General features: G+C 45.2%; 1 protein-coding gene across 6 annotated transcripts; it reads right to left on the bottom strand.

Annotated features, from left to right (window-relative positions):
- Positions 1–2,525: 2,525 nt before the first annotated feature.
- C2CD2L (C2CD2 like) lies at positions 2,526–23,246 on the bottom strand. Of its 6 annotated transcripts, XR_008209912.1 has the most exons (16): positions 22,775–23,243; positions 19,225–19,320; positions 18,646–18,765; positions 16,769–16,879; positions 15,915–16,031; positions 15,370–15,487; positions 15,095–15,218; positions 14,563–14,627; positions 13,898–14,025; positions 13,434–13,605; positions 12,667–12,768; positions 11,892–12,025; positions 11,127–11,409; positions 9,156–9,365; positions 4,506–4,613; positions 2,526–3,754 (listed from the first exon to the last, which is right to left on the bottom strand). XR_008209912.1 is itself a non-coding variant. In XM_052697397.1 (15 exons), the coding sequence occupies exons 1-15, from the start codon at positions 23,018–23,020 to the stop codon at positions 3,735–3,737; spliced, it is 2,046 nt and encodes a 681-aa protein (XP_052553357.1). In that variant the 5' UTR covers positions 23,021–23,242; the 3' UTR covers positions 2,526–3,734. The 6 variants fall into 6 exon arrangements, 5 of the variants coding, with proteins under 5 accessions (XP_052553357.1, XP_052553356.1, XP_052553354.1 ...); XM_052697397.1 differs by lacking the exon at positions 4,506–4,613 and having other exon boundaries at positions 22,775–23,242; XM_052697396.1 differs by lacking the exon at positions 2,526–3,754 and having other exon boundaries at positions 4,093–4,613; positions 13,443–13,605; positions 22,775–23,245.
- Positions 23,247–23,843: the final 597 nt, after the last annotated feature.

Raw genomic sequence — 23,843 nt, 5'->3', positions numbered from 1 at the left:
CTGTACTGCACATGCGCCTGTCATATAGCGTATTGCGCATGCGTCAGGCAGTCACCCTTCTACGCATGCGCTTTGCTGTCACCGTACTGCGCATGCGCTGGTCTTGAATCGTCCTGCGCATGCGTCATGCTATCACGTTTGTGCGCATGCGGCAGGCTGGCACCGTACTGCGCATGCGCTCGTCTGGCACCGTAGTGCACATGCGCCTAGCACTCACCGTAATGCGCATGCACCAGGCTGGCACCGTTCTGCGTATGCGCCGGGCTGTGACCGTACTGCGCATGCGCCTGTCTTGAACCTTCCTGCGCATGCGTCGTGCTAGTACGCTTGTGCGCATGCGCCAGACTGGCACAGTACTGCGCATGTGCCTGTCATATACCTTACTGCGCATGCGCCAGACAGGCACCGTTCTGCGCATGCGCTGTGCTGTCACCGTACTGCGCATGCGCCGGTTTTGAACCCTTATGCGCATGCGGCAGTTTGACACCGTAGTGCGCATGCGCCACGCTGGCAGCGTGCTGCGCATGCGCTTTGCTGGCACCGTATTGCACATGCGTGTAGCACGCACCGTAGTGGGCATGCGCCAGGCAGGCACTCTACTGCGCATGTTGCAGTCTCGATTTCTCACTACGCATGCGACAGTTTTGAGACTGCAATACGCATGCGTCGGTCCGGGTATTTCACTGCGCATCTTCGTGTGTCACCCCTCCACTACGCACGCGAGTTTTGAGGGAGCAATACGTATGCGCCAATCTCGGCCCTGTCGTAACGTATTGCACGTTACCGCACTTATATGCGATAAAGTGTACACGTCATTTCGCTTGCACATTTTCGGGTACACACCCACGCATGCGATTTTCTCCACTGCTCATTACGCATGCGACGTACGCAGGGTCCGCTGGAAACCAAAATAGTTTGTTCCCGGGGCAGGCTCATGTATTACACCGCAGAGCAAATAGACAATGAGAACTCGGCGGTCTAGGAATTGACTGTTCACCTGCACGCGTGGGCTTCCTAGAAACAATGTTATTATAAGCTTTCTAGCGCAAGCGCACTAGTACTTGGAGGATTAAGTATAAGGAAGATCGGCGTATTTGCTGCGCAGAGCGACAAAAACATACGTACACCACTTCCGCGCGCCTGCGCGCATGCGTCCTGCTGCCTGCGACATACTGCCGCAATTCCACCGATTGGCCACGTGGGGGCACCAGAGACCGCGAAAACAACGACTCTGACCGGATTGACGCGAAGCAGCACCGCAGTCCCTGGTGCTCCGTTCTCTTTTTTTCGTGAGAGCAAAGGAAAACCGCAGTTACATGGCGCATGAGAGGGGAGAAAATAACATAAATTTTAAAAAGACAAAGAAAACCACGGAAAACTTCTCCACACCCAGCAAGCTTGTGCCAAGTGCTTATGAATATCTGTCAATAAATAAATACATAATAAAAATAAATTGATATTTTGGGTTGTTTTTTTTTTTTTTGCCAGTGTCAAAATGTTGGGTTTTTTTTAGAAAAAAGAACGTTTAACAGAACGATTAACAGAGCAACACAAAACAGCCAAGCTACTTTTAGAAGAAATACAGTAGTAACAGCTTCTGTACCTGGCCTCACCACTCTGAAAGTCCATCCCGTTCACCCAATGCCTGTAAATATCCACTGGATTGGTTTTGATATTCAACAACTTGTCATCAGTTCTTTCATTCCCAATTGCTGCCAGGATCTGTCACAGGGCCTTCTGCCACAGGCACCACGGTTGAACCCTTTTAATAATGGTGGGATTCCCAGTCACTCTTTCAAGGATTTGGTTTACTATTGACCCAAAGGAAGAATTAATGTGAAGCATGAAGTACACATAAGTCATCACCATGCATGCTTCTCACCATCACCTTTGGGAGACATATAATGGAATTATAATAAGTTAAAATATATATCTCCATACAGCAGAAACACACAATGCTATATAAGAATAATACAAGAACACTTCTCAAGGAGGCAAGAAACTTTATGACCTCTATCTGGGAAATTCAACACAATCTGCCCACAGGCAACTCTTTGGCAACTATTCTAGATCCAGCTGTACGCTCTGTTTGAGAGTACAACTCAAAAATACAAAGGAAACAAAGGGTGTTCTACATAGGCAGAAGAAAAAGAATAGTATGTTTCTTTCAGTATTTAAAACAAGGAAGTAAGGAATCAACAACAGAAGCCATACCTAGAATACTGCTATGGGAAACATACTGGCATAGAAGAAAGTATCTATGTTTTCCCCGTACTACTGCTCCAAGGAAAAAAAAAAAAAGGAAAGCGAAAAAAATAAGCTCCTCCAACATTATGTGTATTTGGTCTAGACAGCAAGTGGCGCAGCTCAGCATCAGAAAGAACTACATTCATAAGCACCAAGCTGCTAGGGCCCAACCAAATGTGTGCCCTATGGATAGACAGAATTGTTAGGTAGGACAGGCAGTAAAAAAGTCAAACAAAGCACCTGATTCTCAGCCTCCTGTTTTTTTTTGAAAATCCAGAAAATCCAGAGGCCTCCGTGTTAGCTCCACCTCTGGCCTGTAAAGCCTGACTTTGCAGTCTGTTGGAAGTTCTTGTAACTAGACAGTAGAGAATTGAGATTGGACTGAATTTTAGGAAGGCGTTACATTAGATCAAAAATAGCACCTCCCTGAGCGATGAAGTATGGGCTAAAGAAAGAGAGCTTAATTCCTAAAGAACAAAGTTAATTCTTCTTTTCCAAATTACAGAATGAACTAACGTGACTGACAGCATCCAAAATGTGAAAACATGAATTGTGCAAATTCGTGACTAATTTAACCAAAACAAACAAATGAACTAAGCCTTCCAACGTTTAATCTGCTGCCTTCACTGGGTCAATATAGTTTGGTTTGGGTTTTCTTTTCTGGTGTTTTATTTGTTTTTAAAATGCTTCAGATCTTGTCTCCTACAATCATCCTTCCAGGGATACACGCTAAGTAAGTGGAACAGATTATGAACTTACTGTGAGGAAACCCTGTAAGTCTCAGGAAATATTTTCCAGCAAGACAGAGCAAGCAAGACCCAAGGCCAGGAGCTCTTCGCGTTAACTGGCCTTAATTCATTCTGTTGGTCTCCCAAAGTACATGTCCTACTTACGAAACTGGAACATCTCCACCCTTGTTCCACACCTCCAGCACAACCAAGACCCTCATTGGGTCTTTTCCCGAGACCTACTCAGCACAATCCCACCAATCAGTCCTAAAGCCACATCCCAATCCCATGTCACTTACCACCTTGGTCACAGGATACTTTCTCGTGGGCCCCATGGCCCAGGTACAGCCCCAATCCCTCTCCTTTTTCTCCCTCAGCTTGCAACATCCACAGCTCTCAGGCAGCAAACCGAATGCAGCCCAACCACCATCACTCCCTTCCTCCTCCCATCCCACATCCTGTAGCCACCACTGGCCCTGTGTAGAGCAGCTGTTCCCCCATCACCACTCTCTTCTCGTCCAAACACATGGCTTCTCCAGAACCATTCCACTGATACAGCCCTTGAGAGCACAACGCCACCACCAGACCCCCACAATATGTAAGGCTCCTTCACTCAGTACAGCCACTTGCCAAGTGCAAAGTAAGCCACTAATGCACACAACTCCCAAGAGGTCTGTTGCAGCGCTTGGCACCTCTATACTCTTCCTTCTCCTCAGTGGTCAGGTCTGGTGCAGCATTCTCCCAGCCAGCGGGGAACAGTCACCTCCCGTAGCCATGGGCTGTAGGGCAGAGACAGAGGAAGAAAAAAATTAAGAATAAGGGAGCAGGATGCAAGAAGATTTAAAAAGGAGACAATCAGATGGGCAGAGGGATATAGCAAGAGTCAATGAGAGAAAGAGAAGGACAGAGAGATTAAGACAGATAAGACAGGGAGAGACAAAAGCTTCAGCACTTGCTGAGGGCTTGCAGACTGTATCTACTTTTCGCAAAAAAGGGTTATTCAGAGGTGGCAATCTTACAAAACAGAGCAACAAATCTAGTACCTTTATGGACTTCTAGAAAGCTCACGGCCCACACACAACACTTCAGCATGTATGAAGTAAAGCTCAGGATCAGGTTTTCATTTCCACATGTTTTAATAAGTTAACAGGTTCAGCCATTACACAGCAATGGAATTCTTCAACATTTACAAAGGTGCAATAACTTCATTCATTTTGTCTGAATTAGGTCATTTTATTTCCATTTCTTAAATAACTACAGAGTTCCTGTTTTTTTCCCTTCAAACAACCTGGAGTTAAAATAAACCACCTAGAAAAAAGGCATTAAAATGCTAGGAGAAAAAAAAGCACGCAAAAGGAAGGGTGCTAATTCAGATTTAGCATACATATTTGGTCCAGTACCTCTACAAGCAAGGAAAGATGGTTCAGAGCAGTCATCATGCTGTGTAGAAAAATCTAAATATCACAAGTACATGAAGGTCTTTTTCAGCAGTTTGACCGCCACTGATACTGTTACTTTCATTACACTCACCATGAACTAGGGGCAGGGAGAGGAGGAACACAGCAAAAGATCCCAGAAGCAAATACCATCCACCCAGCAGTCAAGCATCTCGACAGCTACCCAGTAACAGCTCCTTCTCTATAGGATTAGCAAACATGAACTCAGATCAGCCGTCGTAAGAAGCAGCATCAATAGTAATAAAAGCATTTAAGCACACACATTTCAATATATCCAGTTCAAGAGTAGAAACAGCACACGCCCCTCCGCTAAACTGTTTTCTGGCTAGTTGAGTAGTCTCTGCTCCTTCTCCCCCACTTCAGCCAAGCACGTCTAAAAAGTCATTCTCAACTATTTAAGCATTTTGAAGGTGTAAACTGATGCGGTGGTTAGATTTGTCCTCAAGTCTACCTCTGGAGAGATGTATCAGAGCAAGACATATTTTGTGGATACCACTTAAGGCCTCTCCCAAGCCCTCCAACCGTGTCTGTCCGGTCATTGTGCACTGCAATCAGTTTCACAAATTCAGAGAACGTTTTCTACTCACAAGCATGTGCAAACACGCAAGCACGTAGCCAATCCTTGCACCCTTGAGTTGGGCAGCCACTGAACCTTCTCTCCAAGTATCAGGCCTCAGTCAACGTTTGTCACATTATAGCCTATAGCAAGCTAAAGCACTGATGGTTTTTGCAGGTCCCTTCGTTCCTGCACGTTTTTCTCACTTTAAGAGGGCAGGCAGATGTCAAGGGCTTTTTCAACAGGGAGATGCTTAAAAGCCTTGCCAAAATGCGAGGAGAGTGCACATCCAGACAGAAACAGTTACAAGCAAATAGCTAGAGAAATCTGTTTTCTTCAATGAAGTGAAAATACATAGAATAGGTAAATTCTACCACCTTTTTTCATCCAATACACCAAGGGAAAAAAAAAAAAGTATACTTTGGCTTCATTTAATAGTCCCTCTTTTTTCTTCTGTAGCCAGCAGCAAAATGTAGCATTTGGAACACAGGCTCACATAAATAGGCAGAACTCTTTCTGAATACTATCTGTGTTCATGTTCACCACACTTCCACTCCTTTTCTCCATGCAATTATTTGGTCAAGGACTAATTTCATTAAGTGCAAATATTGAGGCTACTCTGAGACTGCAACCTAACAAGATCGCTGGAGTCTAAAAGAATTAGATGACAGCCTGCACTGCACACTGTGGTTGCTCTGTGGCCTGTCACTATAAAATCCGCAGACTCTGAAGTGGCAACAAGCTGAGGGAATGAGTATCCACAAGAACCTAAACATCTAAAGCAGATTTAAAACCTTTTCTTTTTTTTTTTTAAAGTACAAGAAATCAAGAATGTACTAAAAAACTCTAAGCGCAGAGGACCGACCCATTCTCCTTTACCTTACTGTCCCCCAAATCTTATCTAAATACTCTGAAAAATATTCTGCACTTATAGAGAACATTTTGTAGAAAAACATAGGCTACAATACCAGTTCTGTACTTCAGAACTTCAAGAATAATTGATGTGGCGGAAAGAAAACAAAAGCAGACATATGAGTTAATGTTTGGGGATGTACCCTGTCTGAACTGGAGACTAGCTAGCTACTAAGCTATCTAGCCAGATGCAAACTCCCACATCCAATTTACTGCCCACGATAAAGAACACCACCAAAAATTCAAGGTTAAAAAACACAATCACCATCATGCACCATGTATGCCATTCACTCTATGGATGACAGTGCAGGATATTCTGAGAAAATTCTTTTGAGACATTACTGTAATTCTTTTGAAAGGTCAAAGGTAAAATATCAAAAACAGTAATTCCACTTCGGAGCTACCTTATCCTGGAGCCTACTAAGCAGGAACAAATTCATTATGATGCACGGATGTATTCTAGGAATAACCTATTTAACACAGCTAGAAAAACCTCCCTGGTTCCCTGAGGCCAGTGAAGAACTCTGGTTTGTGCTTTACTTCCAGCTCTCCTGTTGTGTCCTTCCTCTGAAGTGGAACAAACTATTCTTGTTTAAAATTAGATAAACGTTTATGACACAAATCTCATTGGCATTTTGCAGAGCAATCCATGCCAACAAGGGCAGTGCTCACTACCCCTCACAGCTGCTCTTACATTAACATTCCAGAAGCACTGGTGGGAGCCCCAGGCACTTGCCAGAAGCTGCCCCATGCCAAGATAGCTCACACTGCTCATATAGCTTTAAAGAATACATAAATATTAAATAAGACTTGTAGAAGGTCCAACTGTATATCCGTAGGAAGAGCCAGCAGCCCTTCAGTTCAAAGCCACTGGTAATACAAAGTTTTAGTGATCCCACCAGAGAGGTTCTGCTGTCAAGGCACAACCAGCACACTTCGTTAAAAAAACCCTCAAAATTACCTAGAAAAAAAAAAAAAACAAACAAAAATACAACAGCACCAAATAATGTTAATGACAGAGGGACATTGCAAGAGAGAATACAAAAACCAGAACCAAACCCTGAGGGGCTTTGGGAACAACACCTATGAAAAAGTTCCGCGTGTGATACATCACTGATCCAGAGTAGGAAACCTACGCCAAACCAGAGATTACTAGGGCTTAGTTGCAGACAGCCAACTTCCCAACATGGCGCATCAAATAAATTGATTTTCATTATTCTTACTGACTAGCAAGCTCTGTGACATCTGGAGTGCATCAAGCTGCACGGAAAGCCACACAGGCCTAGCCACAGTACCATGCTGACAAGGAAAGAAATTAAAAAAAAAAAAAAAAAAAAAAAAAAAAGGAGACAAGATACAAAAGAACTGGGGAATGGCAAAAAGAATTTCAGACCTTGAAAAATAGAGAAAAGTTGCCTGGTCAGCCAACTGGAACAGTCAAACTTACTAGGTACATTCAACCTTGTGACGAATCAGCAGATTGAAAACAAGAGTCCTTTCTTTCAGCACACATCGACACTTAAAATCCAAGCCTAAGTGACTATGGTCTTCCCTATTTTCAGATACTTTTGAGACACACCCTAAATCCCTACCGATAAATCCCTTTACAGCAACCTACCAAGCACACTGCAGTCCTCAGAAATGGCACAAGGCCCTATCAGTAACCTAGGTTTTGTCCTGACATGATGCACTGTGTCACAGATAGTTTCAAAATACATTTTAACAGAAAAGAGCAGCTAGAAAACTCAGCCAGGCCTACATGATCTCTCTTCTGAGGCTTTTCCTCCTCCCTTTTGCTCCGTTCACTTGACTCCACAACCCACAAAACAGAAAGAGCTTCCACATTCAAACCATCTACTCTGACAGGGCACTATCATTTCCTCAGGAAGCACTGTAACACTCATCCAAACCGGGCCTCTGCAAATATTCACTAATGCATGCATCTCAGGAGACTGGAAAAACATTAATTTGGAAGGGCAGTGTTTACTCCCATGCAAGCAGTTGATTTTCCCCCAAGCTGCTCTCTCTCAAGAAACACCCACTGCAAAAACACCTCCACTTTAAACACAGAAAAAGACATTTTTAAGAAGAAGGAGAGTATCAAATACCACCAAGAAAGGCTCCTTCTATACTTTCCTCTGTGAAAACAGAGGAACATGATGAAAACATGTAAGCTCCTCACTTGTGTTGCCACACAGCTTAAGGTTTCATATCACACTGCTCTTTTGCTGGTATTGCCACATTTCTCACTTTCCAACTCCAGCACGATATTGCTCATTGGTGCGAGGGCTGATAGAGAACGAGGCCACGCACAGTGCAGGACCAGATGACAGCTTCTGCCATCTTCCAGCAGAACACTGGGAAAGCCCCAGCTACACACAAGGAAAAGGGTTCCACTCGTACAGAAGACAGCTGGTACATGCATGCAACAAGATCCCTTCCCCACTCCAGAACACAAATACAGGAGGGTTGCGTCATCAGGCGGCACACCAAGAGCAGCAACCAAACTTTGCAAGGACTCCACCTTCTACAGAAAACTTGCCTAGTGCTTAAGACTTCTTTGTCCTTAGACACCTTTCTTCATCAGTAGAGCGCAGAAAGCAGGCTTCCTCAGCACCCTCTGAACCAGAAGCCATTCCAATAGGGGAACAGTATCTCATTCTGCTCACAGCTCTTAGGCCAAGAATGCACCACCCCAAAACGCATCACACACCTCAGTCAGGCAACAAGCCTCTGCACCAAGCAAGAGCAACATGTGAATGGCTCATGACCACACCATCCTTTCTCAATATCAGAATTCTGCGAGGTGCAGAATTCTGCTATTATTATGGGTTATGTAACCCATAGCTCTTGAAAAATGCAGATACCTTAGCAGATTCTCACTTTTTAAGTGAGGCTGTCACTTGAAAAATCCCCCCCTCTTTCAAGGAAACACCTAGTGAAGCTGGACAGCTACACAGACAGAGTCATTTCTTCAGCTCCTGGGACTCCAATGGGGATTAGCGTATCAGCTAGGTTTTTTTGAGAGAGCATAATAGTCAGAGAAGGCCGAGCAAAGACAGTTAAGCAGCCTCAACCCTGGGTTCATCACCTTCGCTCCCTAGACAGTGTCAAGTACCAAGGTGTCTTCCCTCAAACAAGGATGTAAGGAACTGGACTGCAGGTCACAGGTACCAGTGGAGTGGAAAGACGAGAGAAGAGAAGACAATTTCTGTTGAATCCTTCCAGCTGGCTTCTCCTTCATTCAGTTCTCACCTGTTGTTGTGTTGTCACTAGTCTTAGGTTTGGATTTAGACTTGAAGGAGAAACGTTTGATGAGGCGGTGGGAGAAGCTGCCAGCTTTCTTCTTGGTGGCAGAACCAGCGGTGACGTTGGACAAGTCATCATGTGACTGGCTGAGGCCAGCTTCCTTCTGTTTGCTCTTTCTCCGAAAGATGAGTTTGGTACCACTCCGAAGAAAGCTAACTGCAAAGACAGAAAGAAGATAGCAATCATGGTGGTGTCCTGCACTAGTGAGTCTCTGGGACGACAAATACACACTGCTATCTGGCCACTCTTAAACAAGAGACCATCATTCCAATCAGCAAAGGCACACAGGTCAAGTGAGTCCTAGCTTCCAACTGCAAGGCAAAGTCCAGATTCAGCACAGACTGCAATACAAAGCTATTTTCCTAAAAACACACCTCCTGTACATAAGCTTCCTTTTATGCAGCCATCTACTTGAGAGGAGTCATGAAGAACTTTAAATTAAAGTTAAGAGTGATGTGGAAAATGACTGGGAATATCACAGTGTGGAGATATCCACAGCAACACATACAACAGGGAAAGCGCTTCTTGGGCTAGCCCATCATATGGGCATCTAGATTAGCTGGTCATCACACTCTCAGCACAACTGTTTGCAGTTTCACAATATGCGCAAATCTGGAAGAAAAAAAACAGCGATGGCTCCTGAAGGCATAGAGAGGCAGGACAGGATGAAAATGCTGCTCACTGGCAGCCCCAAAAGGGAACACAAAGGCATATCCAAAACCTGCCCATTATTCAGTGCTACAACAGTATTTTCTATAGATAGTGGGGTTCTTTGCCAATGACATCCTGGTTTGTATCAGGAATGGCACAGTAAGCAGGACTAAGGAAGTCATACTGCCCTTGTATTCTGCATTGGTGAGGCCTCACCTCTAATAATGTGTTCAGTTTTGGGTACCTCAGTACAGAAAGGACATTGAGATGCTGGAGCAGGTCCAAAGAAGGGCAACAAGGCTGCTGAAGGGCTTAGAGGCCTACGAGGAGACACTGAAGGAACTGGGGCTGTTGAGTCTGGGGAAAAGGAGGCTGAGGGGAGACCTTATGGCTCTCTTCCAATATCTGAAAGGTGATTACAGCAAAAGCGGGGCTGGTCTCTTCTCACTGGTGACAGGACGAGGAGAAACGGCCTCAATTGTGCCAGGGGAAGTTTAGGTTGGATATCAGGACAAACTTCTTTACTGAAAGGGTTGTTAAGCACTGCAATAGGCTCTCCAGGGACGTGGTTGAGTCACCATCCTGAATGTGCTTAAAAACCATTTGGATGTGGTGCTCAGGGACGTGATTTAGCGAGGGTTGTTAAGAGTTGGGGTAGTATGGTTAAGTTGCGGTTGGACTTGATCTTTAAGGTCTTTTCCAACCTGAGCAATTCCACAATTCCTTCTTTTTCTTCCTTCTTTTCCCAGCTCACCAGGTCTCTTGTGCATCTGGGCCACATACCTTTTCACCTGACATGCAAACAAAAGACCAACACGATTTTGAGAAACAGATTATTGGCTTGCCTTTGCTTAGGGAATTTGTAGCAAACTGAAACGATCACGGCTTCAAGCAAACCAATCCAAGTCATGCAGACTGCCCAACTGACACAAACCTGGATATTCCAGAACAGCACCTCAGTCACGGCAGACCTACCCTTCACTGTTTAAAAGCTGGGAGCCTGTGGGGACTATAGTACTGCAGGCCAGAGGTGCTAGCTACTTTGATGGTAATGGAGAAAACAGAGCGTATCAAGGTCCACACAATCTGCAGCTCTGCACCACAGCAGCAGAGTTTAGAGGAAGAATCGCTATTGACAGATATGTGTCTCATCTGAAAACTCAGAGGCCAAAACACTGTCTTGGGAATATGCAAGCTGCAAAGGTCTTACTTCTTCCTCAGAGACAACAAGCTGACGTTAGCTACTGGCTAACAGTTCACCCTCACCTTTGTGATCTTTCAAGCTCCTGGTCTCAAGGGCTCCTGTGGAGCCAGTTTCAGATTCAACATCTTCCACAGACGGTCTCTCAGAGATGTCAGATCGCGTCGTCTCATCCAGCTCCTGACCGGCTCTTTGTTCTGATGGTGATGCTTCCAGCAGCTGTGATGACTCAGTGGAATCATGCACCTGGTCAGATGCACAGACTGCCCCAGTATCTCCATATACTGTGGCCTCCATGGATGCAGCATAACCCAGAGAAAGTGCCATTTCATCTTGAGCAAGAGGTACCTGGAGGATGTTAGAGGGTCAGACAGGAAGACAAGATCTAAAGCGTTGCATTTATCTCCAGTTTTGGTCAACCATGCTAGAAAGCACAGACATACAATGGTCACTTATTTTTTTGCCGAAACATACTGGAAGATACCTGATTCCACTACATTTTGCAGTACTTCCCTCACTCCCATAAGAAAGTCCCAGGATAACTCAGATTCTCTATGAGGTTTCCCAATTGGCTACATCAACAGCCTCCTCTTCTCCTGCCATGCTTTGTGAGCTTCCCATGACAGCTGCCCTGCAGACTAATGAGGTGACCTTGATGTTTGCTGGGAAATAAGAACAAGCTGCAAGAAAGCAGCAAAAAGGTTCTGCTGAGCAAGTCCCCTGCAACGGGATCTTTCCTTATCGTTCCCTAGAGGACAGGGCAGTTTCACACACACATTCCTAGAAACAACCTCCCAGAATGAAAATGGAGACCTCTAACTGCCAGACACCTTGGAAACTCCTGAGATGATCAGCGTGCTACGTTTTGTTGGGGTCTTCTTGGCAGGCTTGTTATTTGTCTCAGTTAGCTGCCTGATTGCCGTCTCAGCCACTGGATCCAAGCCATTGGGCATCTGGCTGTCTCCTGAGCACAAGAAAGATATCAACACCTGAAGTAGTGTCCTTCAACACAGGCAAGAGGTCACTTAATGACCATGATGCTTTTAATGGGCTACTGCATGTATGTTACAATAGATAGCAGAATTTATTATAGATTTGCTCAAAGACATTAAAGAAAGGATGCTCCACAGAGTTCTCATCTCTTCTAGGCACCTGTTAAGCTTGATTTCCCAACAGATGCATTATTAAAATACCTTTCCCATTTCCCACTTAAAAAAAACTTCCAAAGACTTACAAGAGGTCACACAGCCTTGGCCACAAAGCATCCAAAGAGCCTAAGCACCCTGTCCCAGAGACAATCAGAAACACTAAGTACAGAGATACAGCATGAGCAAATTTCTTTGGGTTCAGATACTTTGGAGATGTTTTTGTCAGACAAGGAAACATTGAGATTAACAGATGAGAGAGCCACAGAAGCACTTCTTTTACTTGCTTCCACGTCCCGCCCTCCCATCCCTTATTTCGCTTCTTCCCTTAGGTACTTGGACTTTCTCTTCTGCAGCAAATGCAGATGAGTTCAGCAACTCTCACTCAGACAGCCGCTTACTGAGAAAGGCTAAGAAACATTACCGCCCCACTAAGAAGCCCTGTTTCGCAAGCACTTACGGCTGCTGCTGGACAAGGAGTTGTGAGGACAGCTGCTTTCCAAAAGCACTGTTGTCTTCTTTTCTGTCACTTCCACCTTGGATGGTGACCTTGAAGGTGAATCTTCATAGTGAAAGATAGGAAAATACAATAGGAAAATAGACAAAAGAAAGTGGCAGCTTTGAGGCAGCTTCATCACACTGTCATGGTCCCCTACACACACAGCATCATACACACACACAGAACATCTGCAGAGGCTGCCGATATGAGGCTTTGCAGCAGTCAAGTAGTAAGAAGCAAATGGAATGACACGCAAAGCAGCCCTGTCACAAGCCCTTGTTTGTGCTGTTTCCCAACCCTACCTCACTAAATAACCAGCACTACATTCACCAAGACATCAGGCCGAGACTGCAAGCAGCAACAACTGGTAAGCAAGGGCAACAGGTTTTCAGGCCTGTATTCAGTACACAGAGCACAACTCATTTAGCAGTGAAGAAAACAGAGTAAGAAAGCCAAAATGTTTAGTCCAACATCACGCAGAAGTCCCACCCTCAATGTCAGAGAGGCTCATCCCTCTGATGTCTCTTTCCAAATACAGGAGATGCATCAATATGTCAGTTCCCTCCCCTCAATGCTTCCCACTAATCTCCAGACAGCCACAGGACAATAATCTGAAAGCCAAAAGCACCATTCACCCACTTCATACTTAAAGTACAAGTCCACAACAACCCAACATTTGGTGTCTGAACAGCCACCTGTACAAGACTCCTATCTCAGGGCAGCCTCACCCAGCTTACAATCCACCTTGGGTCGGGACTGAATTGTGGTGACAGTAGTCACAATGGTGCCGTCAGGCATGATGGTCCGGTCCATCTCCACCTTCTTTGTGGGGGTGATGCTGGTATGCAGAGATGTGGCATGCTGAGCATTCAGAGATGCAGAAGAATCCTGGTATAAAAGCTACAAAAAATAAAACACAGCTCAGGAGGGACTACCCTCCTCCCAAAATGAAAGGCGGGCATACAAACAACAAAAGCTACCGCTCTGGACACTAAGGAGCCATCCTCACTGCAACATCTGTTGAATGGAAGGGAAGCTCAGGGACTAAGGGTGAGGTGACACATTCTCAGACATTCTCTGCTAGTCCCCTGCAACAGGCTCAGACCTAATCACTTTGGTTTCCAGCTATGGTCTCACATTACAAATATTTCTAGAGCATGCACTCACAGAGCTTACGAAGTCATCAGCTCACCTCCAATACAATGGTAGCTTCAGCTGCCAGTGGTTGCCCAGCTCCTGAGGCCAGCGAGCAGACCTGTCTCCCAGAGGGCTGTTTGCCCAAAGAATCAAGCAAAAGAGTAGTATGTGCCAGCAGCACATCTGCAAAAGGAAAAAGGAAAAGAAAAACCACATGACTTCTCAGCACCTCAGACCTTTCCCAGGGTCCATCTGCTTTTGGAAACTAGACCTACGGGACATCAAAGCAGATCGCCTTAATTCCAGTAAGTCCCAGATTCAGCAGAAGAGGCTCTGCTTTGCTGATCTACAAAACAAATGTTAGACAAGTTGTATTTTTGCAGCCTCCATCAAAAATGTGCAATTGTCTGTACTCTGACCACAAGTCCAAAAGAATTAAGAGCCTCTGCCCTGTTCTTCCAATACACATGGACAAGTCTCTGCATCCCTCTCACTGCTTCCAGGCAAGAAAGTTAAAGGGTCCCACGACCCGCAGTAAAGACAACTGACTTGAGAGGTACTTTACACACAGACTCATATAAGGTTTGATACGGAAATCCCTTGCAGAATTTGTAACATATGATTCCAACATAGAAGAATCACTGGCTCAAAGCACAGCAAGTTCCTTAGGCAGTTTTGTCATCTCATCTTAGAATCCATTTTTTGGCTGTTCATACTTACCTTCCCCTTTGCAGCTTTTCCCCAGCACCTGTAACTTCAGCTCCTTACTTCTGGGTCCTAACTCACTGTTGAAACAGAGACAGAAGAACCGGGATTAAGCAGTCTTTGAAGAAATGCCGCAGTGTAAACAAGTTCATTTAATATTTTCCTTCCCTCAAATCACCTTTCCAAAGCTCTGGAATGCGTGTCTTGTTTTGGAGGCCTTAAGAAGGAGCAGCAAGGTGAAGAGAGTTCAAGTTTATGTCCCATGTTGGGCTGCATAAGCTTCCAGAGCAAGCTAATAAAACTGTCTAGAAATTTAAGTGCTCCTGCCCCTGTACTCCACACAATCAGCACTTCTGCCCATCCAGTTAAAACACACACCATATAAGGAAGCAGGAAATACGCATGCAAGCTGGGGCCAATCACTAGTATTTGCAGCCCGGTACACCAGCAGCACAAACACGCCACCAGCACTGCAGACATCACCTCCACAAAGAGGTCATGCTAGTCTGCCTTTATTGCAACTGCCAGGAGGGTGGGAGACGCTTACAGAAACAGCTCTTCATTCCACTCCATCTCTGCAGCAATGCCAGTGCTACCAGCTCTCGCTGGCCTTGTCCGTTTCTGTTGCGGGGGACTGTCTAGTTCTGCAACACAGCGTATCTCCCCAACTCCTGCAACAGAGAAAGAGAACATGTACGCACCTGTAAATACAAGGCAGAGCTCACACACACATATTTCCATTTCAATACAAACATCCACTTGCTCTAACCTTGCTACCTCCACACTTGCCCTGCTTCAGCTTAGCAGTGTTTTCACATTTACCTCCACTCCTCTGTGAGCCTAAGTTCAGCACACGAAGATTCCGGAGCAACAGCTTTGAACCCAGAGGGGCTTCTACTACACTGTATGGAGACTCTTGGGTCACCTTACTGCTGGATACCTGAGGAATCATGAGAGGAAGACTGATGACTTACCATTTGCTTTTCAGCAGATAGCAGTAAGACACATAACATTTGTGCTTACATCTCACAAATGCTCCTCACGGGAATATCCACAAAGCCACCTAGAGGTAGTGCAGATTCCACAAGCTATCAACCTTCGGTGGGCCCCCATGTCATTTCAGACATGAAATTTAGGGTAGACACGAAAAGAGACAGATAGGAATGAGCTTTCTGACTACTTGAAGGGGGAACCAAAGGCGACACGCCAAAGGTCTTTCCCTACTAATTCCCCCCCACTCCCTGTGCCACAATACCCCAATTATTGTTAAGAACGTGACTGCTGTCTAAAAATGAGCCTAGGCCCTCCAAAGCACTTCAGGGCACAGCATACAAGGCACGAGGAATGCTACAGGAAGAGAATCTTACTGTGCCAGTTCCAGCTGTGCAAGCCTTCAGATTCACCATCATGGCTGGCTGCGTGCTGACAATAGTATCCTCGATTAGATCCTTTATGGTGGACAGATCCGCTTTCCCTTCGTTCTTCTCTCCACAAACCCAAAGGAAATGCAGGAATGTCACACGGAGGCAGACAATTTTTCTCCTTATACAGCTGCAACTGCCTCTAAAGCCTCCATGATGCTAAGCAGCCCTTCTCCCAGAAATACCCTCCCACATACTCTTCTTCTGTCCTGTATACCCTCTCCCCAGCGCTTAATCGCTGCTGTAATAGTTACTGGCAAAAACAGGCTATATAAGCAAGATAAATTGACCTTTACATCTGTAGTCTCCCTATTGCAAATTTTGACAATAAAGCCTTTAGGGCTTACTGTATCCTTGCCACTTCATGTAACAGTACCACCACCACTTTCATAAAAGCCAAATTCCTACATCCGCTAAGGATAAGACAAGGATTTCAATAAAACTAACAACAACAACAACAACAACAAAAAAAAAAAAAAAAAAAAAAACAACACCCTGAGTTGCAAGCACATCTGTGTTCAGCTCATCGAGCCAAAAACACTCAGAACTCAAAGTTCTGAGCTTTACAAGTCCAAAAAGTAAAATAAAATACTCCAATTCATTTTGCAGCTCTGCAATTGGCAACAGCAGTAGAACCTACATAGACAGGAAGCATTTTTTGCTACGTAGACTCTATTCAGAGTTCAGATGTTATGCAAAACTCAGAAAGCAGGTATCAGAACTGCTTTAGCTCTCTTTAAGAATGCACTCCTTTAGCACTTTCCCTCTTCCCTCTGAGTTTAGCCTCCCTGTTTGCTTACCTCACAAGGCTGAAGTCTTGGAAGAACTGAAAGATCCAAGTCTGGTCTGTCCTTGAATGTCCATGACACCAGGAGACCCTGATTCTGTATCTCCTCCAAGTGGATCTCCACCTGACCCAGAACAAATATGCAGTTAGAACGCTCTGTTTTCATTTGGTGTTTCTTGCCCTGCTTCACCTTCAGCAACTAAAAGGGCCTCCCCATTATTGCAGCTATAAAAAAAAACAAGGAAGAACATAGGTGGTCCTGGGCTTCAGAGAGTAACTGGCTACAGAATATTCATCACTCCATATCCAGCTTCCTCACTGCCATTGGATGTCCAGACATCATCAAAGAAAAAAAAAAAAAAAAAAAAACCCTTACTTCTTTGGCTGAAGAAAAAGCCCCCAGGACAATCTGATAAAGCAAGTTGGGTACTAATACATTGTATTTGTGGAGCTACGTCATTAACCACTGTCAAACATAAGTAGAACCATTTCTAAAGTCTCTAGGAAATCATCCTTGGTCTGCAAACTCATTCAGGTCACCAACAGTCTGCAACAACAACACAGCCTGTACAGTATTCTCAGTATTCTGTAGTTCAGTTGAAAAGTTCCACATCCATACAAAATAAAGGTATCATTAATACAACACACAAATGAAACGACAGAGGAAAAACTCCCAACTCAAGATCGCTATTAAAAACAATGGAACAAAATTTAAATTTAACACAGAACACAGTTCAACAAAAGAAACTGCTTTTGAACATTTCTTTACCTGGAATACACAGTTTTGAGTTGAAAGTAAGAGATCTGAGACAGAGTAGCCAGACAAGTAACTGGCAAGAGGTTTAACAGAAAAGGCAAGACAAATTTGGGACAGAAGCACTTGAAGTATTCTGATCATCAGACACACAAAAATCAAAACTTCAACAGACACAGACAAGGAGAAATTCCAACGAGTAGAGAAGCGACTTGGTCTTGACCCGGCCTCTACAGACTAAGGAAAGATGAACAATGATGGCAATTCACAGTCACAACGAGATCAGCAGCAGGCATACTAAACACCAAGGAAGGAAAGGAGATAATCAGAAGGAATGAAGAACTCTTATGTAGACACAAGAACAAACCAGCATGATCTGGTAAACTTACACAGAAAATTTTATTAAAGCTTTTAAGAGCAAAAACATTCTTGAACAACTTTCCAACTGTAATGTCTGCAGTAGCGTGGGACTGGCCTCACACTGTAGAACTGCTCTTAATTCTACCATCTCTTCCGATAGCACCAAAGAGCAAGCAGTATCCAAGGAAGATGCCACCAAGACAAAGAAATCCTTCTGCTTGAGGGAAAAATGAAATTCTGGAGAAGCAAATCCAACCAGAAAGCAACTGTGGAGTTACCACCCATTGCAATTTCAGTTCCTTTTTCTGGGAAAAACATCTCCATCTCCAAAAATTCAACACAGAAACAAAATGAATGTATTGAGGGGAGTCCTGGCAAGTAAACCATTCCTCACAGTGGATTTCTTTTTCACACCAATAACAGGACAGAATATTTCCCTATTTATCGCATTGCACGGAGTTTCGAATTTTGTGGATCTTCCAGCTTTCAAGCAGATCTTTTAAAAGCAAGTACAGAACACCGCCATACATCATCTCTATGGTCCCAGATTTTATTAAGATGATGTTAAATATCCAAGATCTGCAGAACAATGCTCATAAAACAGGACTCTGCACGCTGATCAGGAAATGCTTAGTAGCCCACCACACAGTAGCAATAACTTGGCTCTCTCTCTGGCACAATAAGACCTTCAGCTGCACTACACCAAGTCCTCCCTTCCTCCTTCAGCATAGGGCTATGTAGAACAAGAAAACCAACAAACTTTTTACAACTATTACCTCAGCCTGGAGCAGAGCCAAAGTGACATGATATGTGTCCACAGAAACAGCAACTGCAGACTGCTGGGTGACAGAGACCGGGAACTTCACAGCTTCAGCTGACAGATGACAACACAGCACCTACAGAGAAAAGGAAATTGATAATTTTATATCCTTGCTGAGATGCAGATTTGAGATGGCAAAATCTGTAAAAGCAATAAGTAAAATTAACCTATTGAGGCAGGACAGAAACATCAATCTGCCAGCCCCAGTTCTGCACTCTAAATATGTCATTTAAGACTCCATATATGAGCCAATAAAGATTATTGACAAAGAAGCCCTCTTCTCTGCACTGCAGTGCCCTGATATTCAGGCTCAGCATCCCTACGTCTCAACTTTATCAGATGGATCTCATCCACTGCTCACACAGAGTTCACCAACGTATAGTCCCTGAGCTGCAATCTCTGAACCAAATTATGGACCCAGCCCACAACTTTCCCCCAGGTTTACCATTCCCATCATGTGGGCATTGACAATCCCCATACAAGACTGATTGCAGAGAAACCCAACATGGCACAATTCAGAACAACAAAGCCTTACCATGCTGTGACCTGACTGGCCTTTGCAAGTCACACAGCTTATATTTGCTGCTGGTGGTAATTGAGGACCCTCTTCAAATGTGATCTGCACTGAACTCTACAAAAAGAGAACTCCGTTAGTTCCCCGTGGACAAGGTATCACAGGTAATTTCAAAGAGGATGAACAAGTCTAACATAGGGCCCCAGAGACATTCTAGTACAATTCCATGAATCCAACCAGCACACAAACATGTCCACACTGCAATTCTGGCTTGTCCAGGCAGAGAAATGAAACAGTGGTCCAGGCTCACAAACACTAACTTCAGACAAGCAAGCCTGATTGAGAATGCAAAATTATTCTGAATATCTGTTAACTGTAAGAGAGTGTTAAACCTTCTTCATCACCAAGACTTCGCTTTTCTTTTCTCTCCTCTCTGCTAATTTCACCCCAATTAAAAATCCAAAAACACCACCAGCAATCAAACCTATCTCCAACATACAGCATCTGAGCTCATGTGCTTGACTAATTCCTATTTTCCACCTTTCCACGGTTTATCAGATTACAAACTCCACCGTGGAAGTATTCCTCTTCCTCATTCAAGGATTTCCCCGTGTAACAAGAGCAGTCCTCCACAGAAAATATTTTGCAAAGAACAGAAGGCCATGACAAAGAGCTGAGGACATTGCTTAAAGAAACCTATCCCTTTCCTCACAAGGAGCAAACAGAGTAGGCAAACTGAACACGAGAGTACTATTGAAGCCCTGCTTCACAGAACTGTTTTTAGCCACAGCAACTCACTGCAGCAACATCATCTTCTGGAGAGTTGGAGAGATACAGATTTTAAGTGTAGACTATTTGGTGGATAAAGAATTGTTTGGATGGTTGTAGCCAATGTTGCTGTCGAGGGCTCTAAGCCCAGTTGGCGGCTGATCGGGAGTGGTCCCTCCCAGGGGTCCATCTTGGGACTGGTACTCTTTAACATCTTCATGAATTATGTAGCTGATGCGATCGAGTGCTCCCTCAGCAGGTGTTCAAATGACACCAAAGTAAGTACTGCAGTTGACAGAATAGTAGGAAGGAATGCCACCCAAAGGGTCCTGGACAGGCTCAAAAAACAGTGGCCTTCTAGTGCTTCAAAGAAACTTGTATGCTGGACATTTTATACAGCCTAGCAGTGGTAGGACAAGAAGAAACGGCTTTAAACTAAAAGAGGAAAAATTTAGGTTAGATATTAGAAAGAAATTCTTCACTCAGAGGGCAGTGGGGCACTGAAACAGACTGCTCGGAGAAGTTGTATATGCCACATCCCTGAAGATGTTCAAGGCCAGGTTGGATGGGGCCTTGCGCAGCCTGATCTAGTGGTTGGCAACTCTGCCCATGAGAAAAGAGATGGAGGTTGATGATCTTTAAGGTCACTTCCAGGCTAAGCCAGTCATGATTTTAAGTGTCACTCCTGACAGCAAGTCCCTCAGTGCTACATAAACTATACAAGAACAAACTTGCTTTCAGTCACAAAATAAAAAGCAGACTTAATAGATTCAACATCGGCAGGATCCAGTGTTTCAGCTTCCACACAATAAACAAACCAAGTATATCCCAACATTCTGGTTTTCCTCAATGAAGAAACCACCTTTTCAGGATGTGGACCTCAGGTTCAGTGTTAAACCTAGCTACTTGCAGAACTGGAGGAAAGTGAGGAAGAGGCGGCAGAGATGTAAAACAAAGTTTTATAGTAGCTGACATATTAAACACCAAATCAAGTTTGTTCCATCTTACCCGCTTGATAGTTACCCGTAACTATCAAGAGCATAATCCTACAGTGCATAATCAAGTCTTGTTTAATTCCAGGCCAAAGATTCACTTTCAACAGATTAAAGCGGGTAGTCCTACAGCAATCTTATACAGCACACCTTCTTGTTCTTCTTGTACCTCCTTCTGTAAGATCGAGGACATAGTCCAATTGGTCACAATCAGTCCTAACTTCTGTCACAGAAGTCAGACCTGCAACATGGATGATTCCTGCCCTCGGTATTCTTAAGGTACTGTTCACCAACTTTCTTGTACTACAACAAAAGTTTCTGAGTGTGTTCTGAGAAGACAGTAAAAGAAACAGGACGCAAACACAACAGGTCCAGTCTCGCTTTTATCGCAGCTTCCTTACATTATTTTGAAAGGAACATCTTTTCATTTTCTCCATATTCAATAACTAAGTACAATCAATTGACAACAATAAATGAAAATAACAGAAGACAGTCTATAGAGAAGGAGCAGCAAAGTCCACAAAGGCAGGCATCAATGTATAGTTTGATGGACATCTCAACCTTTGATCATATGTCCACCACATTTACAACACCTTTGTGAAAAGCCCCATTTTTCCACAAATGTTTTAGGAGCAAAGTACTTTAACCATTAAAACCTGTCAAAGGATAAGCTCATCCTAAAAACACTGCTGAATAATCTATTCTCTGACACCATCTGAGCCTGAAAAGGGATATAAACACCCATTCCCATTTTATAGGGTTAACCAACTAGATCAAAGGCAGAAAAGAGAGGCCAGATGCTGCAGCATTTCTCCATTAAAACAAAGCACAATTTCACTTATCACAGGTAGCAAAGAATGAGAAACTAGGCCAGCCTTTCCAAGTCAACCTAACAAGTCCAAGGAAGAGGCGAAACATGGTGCCACACATAGATTACAAAGACCGTAAGGTGACAAAGCAAATGACTGAACGCAATGAAACAATCAGCTGTTTCCTCTTTCTTCTTCCTGTTTTTTTCCTTTCTTTAAAAAGAGTAAAATCAGATGAGGAGAGACTAGGTGTTCTCACTGGCACAGTCAAACAGCTCCGACAAACCAAATCTGTCAATACTAGCAGCAATAAGGGATACCTAGCTTCACAAGCAGAGTCACTGGTACACCTCTAAACAGACAGACGCAACGTACATATGACAAGCCTCAAGGAAGTTTACATTTGGAACAAGTCAATTTCCAGATCCCAGACATGGTCAATTCAATTAGTCAATTCCCAAATCTCTAGCATACAGAAAAAAATAATCTAGAAAGGAAACACATCAGCCATATAATAGGAGTAAGTAGTCCTTTACAAACAAGCCATCCGCATTCACAATAGCGCAATACTCTTATAGGCCAATGCTACCAATTTCTTTTGACAACTAAACTTGACTCAAGACACAACACTCTTTCACACAGCAGTCATCAGCGCTCTGTAGTCCTTCTGTAAGAACAAGAGACAACAAAGTTCTTGAAGTACTAAGGCCTGAACAGGCAACGTAAGCTTCCGTGACAATACTTGCTGTGGGATTCATGAGCCATATTCGACTTATGGAAGATCAGCACCCCATTACCCAAGCGCAGTAGAAAGCAACACGCAGTAGCCAAAAAAACCGAAAATAGCACAACGAATGCTTGCTTTGGACATGACTATACAGCCAAGTGCTTGGTGAGGAGCTTTCCTTCCTCGACCGAAGCCGACGCAATCCCTCGGCCTCACCGCCCTTCGCCTCGCCGCCGACGCGGTGCCTGGCCCCGCCCGCCCGCGCCCTGCCGTACCCCGTGCCGGCGCGCCTGGCTGTTGAGGGCTCGCACCCAGGCCCGCTGCCACTGCTCACGCAGGGACCGAAGAGCGAGCAGCGCAGCGAGCAGCGCCCGGGCCCCGGCCTCCTCCGTCGCCGGCACCTGCCGCCGAGGCGATCGCAGAGCCGCCGACCGCCAGTACTGGAGCAGCCAGGCCGCGACCGTGAGCAGCGAAGCGGCGAAAAGCAACACCAGTGCGGCCCAGCCCGGATCCGGCCCCATGTTGCTGCGCCTTGCGCCTCACAGCAGCCCGGGAGGCATGGCGGGCAGCCGCCGCCCGGCCCCAGCCTAGCTGTTACCGCCTCCCACCCGGCGAAGAGAGGAGGGGAGAGACGCGGCGCGCCGCCCTGCTCCCGATTCCGCGACGCACGTGGGCCAAGCCCGGCCCCCGGCCCTTGCAGCTCCCGGCGCCCGCCTGCGCACAACAGCTACCCCAACCCGCGCGTGGTGACTGCGTCCCCAAACGCAGCCGCCTGAGTTCTTCCGGTATCGGAGCACCGCCTCCCCGCGGCATGGCGGGCGACCGTGGCGTTACGTGGCTGCCTCACTGTTCTCCGCTTTCCTTTCCGGTGCCCGTGTGCAAGGTTTTCTCTTGGGTCTGCGGGTCCTCCGCCACCAGCCTTTCTGTCTGGACAACCTCGTCGCTGACTGCCACGAACTAATGCTGGCGGCCTAAAAGAGCAAGGCGAAGATGATGGATGAGCTCTTCGATGACTTTTCCCTTTCTTATTGAAAACACCTTTCTCTCAGCTTGACCCTTCACTTGTGCTGACGCACGCGCACCTGCACTGCAGCTCATCATCCAGCTGGAGCCCGTTTGCTTGCCTGCCCTGGGTCACCTTCTCCCAGGAGGGCCGACAACAAAAGCTGTACCCCCCTCGTTTTACACGTACCACAGTGGCATTTCCGCAGGTGCAGGAGGCTCTCTGGTCAACCTCCTCATGCATACTGTAGTTTCTTCCCTCAAAGAACCGAATGCCTGCCTTAGAATTTAAGGCTCAGCTATACTTCACTAACTTTCTCAGAAGTTCAACAGACCATAGAC

Source organism: Tympanuchus pallidicinctus, unplaced genomic scaffold (assembly GCF_026119805.1).
Source record: "Tympanuchus pallidicinctus isolate F22 unplaced genomic scaffold, pur_lepc_1.0 scaffold30, whole genome shotgun sequence".
Lineage (NCBI taxonomy): Eukaryota > Metazoa > Chordata > Aves > Galliformes > Phasianidae > Tympanuchus > Tympanuchus pallidicinctus.
The sequence above is the reverse complement of the archived record's forward strand: the minus strand, read 5'-3'. Positions and strand labels throughout refer to the sequence as shown.

Bases quoted from the DNA above. Each gene is read 5' to 3' on its own strand.
- C2CD2L (XM_052697394.1), bottom strand. From the start codon at position 23,020: ATGGGGCCGGATCCGGGCTGGGCCGCACTGGTGTTGCTTTTCGCCGCT. The intron at 16,032-16,768 runs GTAAGCAAACAG...GTTTGTGGAGAG, and splicing joins CAAGACTTCAGCCTTGTGAG to AAGAACGAAGGGAAAGCGGA. The intron at 14,628-15,094 runs GTAAGCGTCTCC...CTGTTTCAACAG, and splicing joins TGGAATGAAGAGCTGTTTCT to TGAGTTAGGACCCAGAAGTA.